This window comes from Mus caroli, chromosome 6 (assembly GCF_900094665.2).
Source record: "Mus caroli chromosome 6, CAROLI_EIJ_v1.1, whole genome shotgun sequence".
Taxonomy (NCBI): Eukaryota; Metazoa; Chordata; class Mammalia; order Rodentia; family Muridae; genus Mus; species Mus caroli.
The window spans coordinates 80,187,253-80,195,706 of record NC_034575.1 but is presented as its reverse complement, the minus strand read 5'-3'; the positions used below and the strand labels follow the sequence as shown (position 1 = coordinate 80,195,706).

The window sequence follows — 8,454 nt, the reverse complement described above, 5'->3', positions numbered from 1 at the left end:
AAAAAAAAAAAAAAAAAAAAAAAAAAAGAAAGAAAGAAGAAAAGAAAAAGTGCTATGATCTAAGCGCTCATCTTAAGAGAATTGGTTGAATTAACTACTGTACAGCCACCAAATAAAACACTCCTCGGACTTTCTAAAGAGCCGTGTAGAAGAATAAGTATCAACACAGAAAGTACCCTTGGCTTATTTCTTTCATTGTATATTTTATTACTTATTTTTTCAATTGAAGATAGATTTGGGGGGCTGGAGAGATGGCTCAGTGGTTAAGAGAGCTGGCTGCTTCTCCAGAGGACCCAGGTTCAGTTCCCAGCACTCACATGGCAGCTCATAAATGTCTGTCACTCCAGTTCCAGGGGATCTGATACCCTCACACAGACATACATGGAGGCAAAACACCAATGCACATGAAATAAAAATCAATAGAATAGATTTTTCTTATACAATATATTTTGCTTATGGTTTTCACTAGCCCCAACTCCTCTGGACCCTCCATACTTCCCCACCCGCCTGACCTGGCTAGTTTTATGTCAGGTTGACACAAACTAGAGTTGCCTGAAAGAAGGAACCTTAATTAATAAAATTCCTCCATAAGGCCTAGCTGTAGGGCATTTTCTTAATTAGTGATTGATGTGGGAGGGTCCAACCCATGATGGGTGGTGCCATCCCTGGGCTGGCAGTCTTGGGTTCTATAAGTAAGCAGGCTGAGCAAGCCATGATGAGCAAGCCAGTAAGCAGCACTCCTCCATGGCCTCTGCACCAGCTCCTGCCTGCCCTGTTTGAATTCCTGTCTTGACTTCCTTCAGTGATGGACTACAATGGGGAAGTGTAACCCTTTCCTTCCCAACTTGCCTTTTGCCAGAGCTTTCACCACAGCAATAAAAACCCTAAAAAACTACCCAAATCCACAGCCTTTTTTTCCTCTCCCTCATTATAAAGTAAAGAGGCATCTAAAAAATAAAACAAACTACAATAAACTAACCAGGCAGAATAGGACAAAACAAATAGGATAAAAAGATCCAAAGAAAACACACAAGATACACAGATAGACACAGAGACTCACACTCACACTCACACACACAGAAATCCAATAAAAAACACAATACTGGAAACCATGATGTATAAACAAGAGATATTCATAAATCACGTGTGTGTGTGTGTGTGTGTGTTTGTGTGTGTGTGTGCGCGCGCGCGTGTATCTCCCAAATAAAACATTATAAGACAAGAAAAAAATCTCCAAAAAATCACTAAGTTTGTTTTGTGTTGGTCATCTAGAGCTGGACCAGTGTGGCTTGCAAACCTACTGAGACTCTATTAGAGAAAACTAATTTTTCTTTTGTGAGTGGTTATCAGTTGGAGATAACTTCTGGATTAGGGACAGGGCTTGTTCCCACTTGCCCTCTGGGATTCCATCTGGCTTAGACCTGTGTGGCCTCTATGCATGTTGCCTTGGCATATTTTTAAATATGCAAACTTCCTGGGGTTCCCTAGAGACGAAGGTAGGGAGTCTGGGAATTCCAGCATAGGACAGAGATAGCTAGTCTTTATGCTTAGGTATGGATGGCATTGCGAGGCATCTCACCGCAGTGTGTCCACACAGCAGAGTTTCTCTACCTTGCACAATTAACCTTCAGAGCCACACAAATCCTTGCCGTGAGCTCTGTGGGGCCTGCACCATGTATGGGCTCTTGAGCTCATTGCTGGCCCCTGAGCGCTGCATTCCAGTAGCCACCTGTTGCCCCAGGAATGTCAACCCAAAATGTTCCTAGACTTTGACACAGGTTCCCTAGGGAATCAAATCACCTTAGTGGCCTTCTTGCCCTTCTTCCCTGACAGGTGAGGCAGAAGTACTCCCTCGGGACTGATGGTCCTGTAAGACCCCCAGGATCCTGCCTGGGTGACAAAGGGGATGCAGGAGGAGAGGGGACCCAATCAATGACCAAGAGAGGGGCAGGAAGGGAAACAAGGCCACTTGGGTTCCTAGCCAGGAATTCACCAGGGGTATAGTCAGTCCAGGAACATTTGAACTCCAAAGGAGCAGGGGACTGATTTTTGTCCTCAGATGCATCTCCAGCATCTGGGATGGCAATGGGTACATAATATGTGCTCAGCAAATGTTTGTTCAATGCAGAAAACACATAAATAGAGGGATATAAATAATTGCATTACAGGATGGAAAATGGTCAGGGCAGAAGAGAGACGTCAAACGTTGTAAGAAAGGAAACTGAAACCTCTCATTCATACAAATGATGGTCAAGAAAGCTCCGTGCATGCCCAGTTACTCGTGGCAACCTTGGTTAAGTAATTAATCAGTGAATACAAGATCAATGATATGACTAACATTAATTAATAGCCTGTATAATGGCCTCAGATGGGGAAGCCAGACAGCTCTGAGTCCAACCTCCCAAAGCCCAGAATCTATTTTTGGAGGCAGATCCTGAAATTACATCTGAAGATGGAATGCCCAGGCAACAACTGCAGGGTGAGGCCAGCCCAGGCCCACATATCTCAGCTTCATGCTGGAGGCAAGCACAGCACCTGGTGTGGGACGGTTTCTCGGCAAGCAGGCCCCCGTCCCTCTGTGACTCACTGCTTATCAATCCTGACTGTGCCTGGTCAGGAATACCCTGCGGGGCCCCACCTCAGGGGCCAGTGAGCTACGGTAATGGGCTCTATTAAAGGTCTTCCCACCATTCTGGTATACTATAGGGTAGAGATCCCCACACTGGGTGCTTCATAAATCCTGGGTCTGATTCTAACAGCCAGGTATCAACTCAACGCCAGACTCCATTGAACAAGCACGGTCATTTCGTCCATGGTATCATTGTCCATGGTATCATCTCCATGTCCAAAATGGCCTGCATCAGATACATGTTAGAAGGTGATTCACAGGTCACCTCCTAGAAGTTTGTGGATGATATACTCTGCAAGTGACTCTCAAGTACCACGAAAAAACAAGTGCCATGCCCAGATTGAGGGAGGCGAGGGGTCAGAAGTGAAAAGCCATACCCCACTCAGAAGAGGTCATTCCAGTGAATTATCAAGACAGGTGGCTGTTCTCAGGAGTCCTGGCATTTGATGGAGGTCTGGGGAGGTGTGCTAGCAGACCCAACAAGGTTCTGCTGCAGTTAGACAGGGTCTACTGAAAGCCTTTGTGGAGAAGGTGGCAATACAGACCCCGAGGTTAACTCTCATCTCTGCTGGAGAGGTTACATGCAGTCACGGCCCTTCTCATCTGTGCAAATAAACAGCAAGGCTCCATACAAGTGGGAAGGCTGAGATTTGGAGAGGACCACAGGTGAGCATATTCAGGATAACTGAAGCAGGGCAACAGCCAAATAGGGCTTCAACAGCTCTGGCCACCTATCTGATGCAAGAGTAGTGCCATTCTCAGTGCTGAAAGTTCTATCTGACGTTTTGTTCTGGTTTGGTTTGGGCAAGGAATGAAGCCCAAGGGCTTCTCTTTTTAATTCATGATGGGAAAATGGTCTAACAGTGGCCCAGGATCCTGATAAGGGAAACTGGTTGCCTAGCAAGCAAGAGAACTAAAGCTGGATGTTAAAACAAACAAACAAACAAACAAAACCTAGGTGTGGTGGCAAATATTTGTAAGCCCAGCACTGACAGGTGACAGAGTCAGGTAAAAATCCTAGGGCTCCAGGGCCAACCAGTTTTTATGGCGTTTCATTGACCTGGGAAATTGGAAGCCAATGAGATATCTCAAAATGTCTCAAAAAAGGAAAGAAAGAAAGAAAGAAAGAAAGAAAGAAAGAAAGAAAGAAAGAAAGAAAGAAAGAAAGGAAGGAAGGAAGGAAGGAAGGAAGGAAGGAAGGAAGGAAGGAAGGAAGGAAGGAAGGAAGGAAGGAAGGAAGGAAGGAAGGAAGGAAGGAAGGAAGGAAGGAAGGAAGGGAGAAAGAAAGAGAAAAAGAAGAGGAAGAAACCAAACCAAACCTAAGCAGCACTTTGAACCAGAGGTTCTCCTCCAGCCTCTCCTACATGCATATACACACACCACACACCAAAAAAGTGCTCTACCACGGAGGTACACCCAACTTCCCCAACAATTTCCGTATAGTGAAAGTCTGGGCGACAGCTGAGAGACAGGGTCAGGGGAGAAAGAAGGAAGAACCCTGCTGAAAGTTGCCTGACATCAGGAACACCCTGGCAAGCCTGATCAATGAAACACCAGGGAGGCCTAGGATGGTTCAAATCACACTTTGCAAAAGAATCAGCCCGGTAGTCACCCACGACCAAGAACAAACACCTGATCTGGAGCTCAGTTCAGTCCCCGTCTCTCCTATTATTTGGGGGTGGGGCTGCATGTAAAGTGAACAAAACCTTGGAATCCTGATGTCCCCACTGCTGTCACAAAGGTTAACACTTTTGTGACAAGCCGTGCCTCAGTTTCTCTACATGCTGCTTCCCTTTTTAAATATATTTTCCGCAGAGCCCCAGAGTACAGCTCCTGGTGAGAGGAAGCCCTCTCTCCTCTCCTTATTTATCTCTCTCTGCAGAACTGGGGTCCTGACTCACCACTATTGTTCCTTCTCTCATTTTGACAGGTCCTTCCTCTTCCCTTTCCTCTCCTGAGACATCCCTCCCTTGGGAATCTGCCTGAAGCCATAGTGAAAGGGCCTGATATGTGGAGGAAGAAGCAGTCTCAGCAGAGAAACCCTTTCTGGTCTAAGACTTAGCACACGACTTAGCAACTTGAATTTGGAAAGCATCCCACATCCCAGAATCTCCTCAGACTTCCTGCATCAAAGCCACATCCATAGTATTCAGTTCCTCTTCCTTCTGGTTGAGATTTGGCCATTCAAACGGACAGTGTTCAGTCAGATTCATGGATAGATGGATGGGACGGTAACTTTCAAAGAGCACTACTAAAACGCTCACAAACCAGTTCAGTTATGTGGTGGCCCTGATTACACCGCTACCCTCTGCGTCTTCCAACCCACCCTGTGCCCACTATCCAGCCTTTCTTCCTTCTGGGTACCGTCTTAGGAAAGTAATTACTCCTGGCCTAGAACAGTAAGTACTTCCAGTTTTCCTAAACTCTGGACAATTGCTGTTAGGTTTCCTTGCTGTCAGTCCTGGGGCGGGATTCCTGGTCTGATCTGGGTCCACAGACTCCAAAGCTAGATGCAAAGAAACAAACGGATGGTACCCAAGCCTGAATGAAGTGGCTTCAGGGCTCTCACCTCGAAAAATCAGGCTGGCAACAGGATCGCTGCGCCGGTCCTTCTTCACATTGGGGAGGTTGCTGGCCCTTGCCAGCAAGCAACAGAGCATGGCTCCGCAGCCCAGGCGCGTGGGGCGGAGAGGGAGTAGGAGCTTAGGACTCAGTCACTACTGCCCTGCCAGAGTTCAGATCCAGAATGGCTATGCCAAGAGAGCAGTTGACTCTGCTTTGCCTCCGCGGAGACTTAGTCAGCTTAGAATGCGAGGCTGCGCGTGGGACAAGGTACACCCAGGGGGCGGATCCTCCCTTCCATCCCGGCCTGGGTCCGCCCTCAGGGCGGTGGCCAGGGAGGAGCAAGGAATTACTCCGGACCAGGCACTGGTGCCTTGTTCTGAGGGTCTCCAGAGAAGGAAACGCTGCTGCGAGGTACTGGATGAGTGGCTGGCAAGAACAGGGCAGGGTTGTTGCCTGGGGCAGCGCGGGTCCAACGAGTCTCGCAATAAACGCCGAATGAGTGCGCACTGTGTGCCCAGTGACCCAGGAGCAGCTCCTAGTGAGCTGCCACGGAAATCTCCTGGCGACACCTAGAGTTGTTGAGGTCTAACTCAAATAACACTATGTTCCCAGTCGCTGCTCATTCGATTTCCTGCAGTTCCACTGCAACAATCTTTGCACTCTTCACCCTCCAAGGTGTCTCAAGTTGCTAAAGTCACGAGCCTTAAGTCATTCCAGTCCTGAGCACGCATCTGTGTGTTGTCTGATCCTGTAACAGCTTAGGAAGATCCTTCCCAACAGGACCTAAGTTTCTCTTCCCCACCTCCATCCCCACACACTCCAGCAGGTAAATGGGGGTGGGGCGGGGGCATGGTCCCGGCCCTTTTTCATCAGGCAACACAGACAGCAGATGGCAGCAGCTGCAACTCTAGGCACTGTGGGACATGCTCTCAAGAAGAGGAAGGCCCCTGCGAGGGCCAGCAATCCTCACTGGAGTGGGGCATGGTGAAAGACAAGTCGGAAGGAGAATCCAGAACCTTCTCTGGCTGCTAGGACCTTCTCTTACTCTCTCTGACTCTGCTCCTCTCCCTTGGCTCCCAGTTTTCTCGTAGCAGAATTGCTGTGGATTGCTGTCTGTTTTTTTTCTGCCCCCTCAAAAGGGATGTGAGGTCAGGTGAAATCTTAATTAATCAGATAAGACTAGGGCCTGTGATTGGGCAGTGGAAGAAGGTGGAGCTGAAAGTTTTAGAAAGGGGAGGGGGAGGAGTCGGACTAGGAGAGATAACATGGAACTTGTAGGAGAGGGAGGATGTTGAGCTGGAACCACGTGGTCCTTGGAGCCATGAGTAACTGGGGATGCTGTAGATAGACAACTGGGAAATGTAGGGTACATTTGTCCAATCTAGGTGTGCAGCTTGTATTTATATCAATTGATTTTAGAGTTCTTTGTGTGGGCATTTTGGTGGTTGATGATTTACTGTTATAAATCTGGCTGGTAAATTACAAGCCTCTGGAGTTGTCATTTTACAGGGCAAAGGAGGTTAGAGTGAGCGGCAGCCAGCTTGTACAGGTTTGCCACAGGGAGCTGGTGGCTTGGGAAGTGCAAGCAGTTTGGCAGCAGCTAACCACAGGAAGCAGGGCAGACTGCCACTTGGGGCTCCCCATGGAGGTGGGAAGACCATCATTAGCAGTACTTAGCCGGCCATAGAGTGGATTGGTTTTTATAATTACACACTACACAGAACCTAGCTGATTAGATGCATGTCTTTGGTTCCATGATAGACCTGACTCTATCTCCTGTCAATGGCAGGGTTGCCATGGGCCTGCATCCTAAGTTGTTCTTGTGAGGGCACAGGCTTATATGTCCTACACCAAGAAACACAACTCCCATTCCTGCTTCCTGTAAGCAAGGTAGCATAGAGCCAATTGCCAATGAGACCCAAATGTCTGGGGATCCTGGACAGCAGAGCAGAGAAAGCAGTGAATCGGCCTGATTCAGGGTAATGCTTTTGGGGGTGTGCAGTGCACATACATATATATCCAGAACCCATCATCATATTCAAGGGAGTGACTGATCACTTTAGAACCGTCATTTAAGTCTACTTGAGCCTAAAATGCCAGTTAACTGCAATTTAGGTCACTCTTCTGAACACTCGTTATGTCGGTACCACCTGGGCATCCACAAGCTCCTGATGCCACCCACTGGCATCTGCTTCTGCCCGATGAGAGACAGCATCTCCTAACTGGCCGTGCCATGGTCACCACAGCCACATATGGTCCATTACCCACATTGCAGTCGTGAGATCTTCAAGCACAGTTGGGTCACTGCCCTGATGAAGATCTGTCAAGGGCCTCCTCTTCTCCTGGGATGAAGCCTAAATTCCTTTCCCTGTGCCAGAGGTTAAGACCTCTCAGGCCCTTAACCCCAGAGTTCTAATTCCAGAGAGTTTTCAGTTTCTCAAACACACCAACCTCCCCTCCAGCTTCGAGTCTACTCACTGCTGCTTTCTGACTCCCTCTGCAATATCACCTCCATCCACCCATGGGGTCTCAGTTCAAGTATCAGTCCCTAGGGAAGAAGGCCCTGACCTCCCTCTAGGTTGGGTCACTCTGGGAAGTAACCACTTCAGCAGAGACATTTTTCCTTAGCGTTCATGGCAGTTTTAAGAAAGGCCTAGCTGTGAACTTGCTTGCTCATTGTCAGAGACCAGGGCTGGCTCAGTGCCCTGGTATTCCCAGTGTGTAGGTCAGGGCTGGCCTGGAGTTGAAGCAGTGGACACTGCTCAGGGCTCCCCAGAATGGGCTCCGCCTCCTGAGGTACTCAGTACTTTTCAGAGAAGGCAGCATTGCCCCCTAGGGGAAATTTTAGATATTGTGAGCTTTATTTTTCGACTCCTAGATTCGCCTCCACCTCTTCCTCTGCAAGTCCTAACAGAGAGAGAGAGAGAGAGAGAGAGAGAGAGAGAGAGAGAGAGAGAGAGAGAGGAGAGAGAGAGGAGAGAGAGAGGAGAGAGAGAGAGAATAGAGGAAGAGAGAAAGAAAGAGAGCCTATTTCTATTCCTGTCCCCACTCCAGTCCACAATACTCAGCACAGGAAATCTGCAAGGGGTATGTCTAATATTTTCAGAGACTATTCCAAGGGACTTCAGCACAACCTTGGCCTGTGTCCAAGAAACAGGGACTCCACATACCTTTTCCATTAACCAGAAAAGCCACAGCTGCTGACCCAGACCCTGAGCACATCCTGAGGCCTTTCCCCATCTGAACCTCCAGCTTCCTGG

The 8,454-nt window shown here is 48.2% G+C and overlaps 1 protein-coding gene across 16 annotated transcripts in view; it reads right to left on the bottom strand.

The window, feature by feature from the left end:
• The window catches only part of Dysf (dysferlin), a 201,704-nt gene that overhangs the window by 186,244 nt on the left and 7,006 nt on the right, over positions 1 to 8,454 (bottom strand). For 8 of the 16 annotated variants that reach the window (XM_029478332.1, XM_021164300.2, XM_021164298.2 and 5 more), the window contains exon 1: positions 5,199 to 5,435. The exons of the other annotated variants lie outside the window; for them this stretch is intronic. In XM_029478332.1, coding sequence (XP_029334192.1) covers positions 5,199 to 5,289 — 91 coding nt within the window. In that variant the 5' untranslated portion in view covers positions 5,290 to 5,435. Of the gene's footprint in view, positions 1 to 5,198; positions 5,436 to 8,454 lie in introns of those variants that run through there. 16 annotated transcript variants of the gene reach the window in all.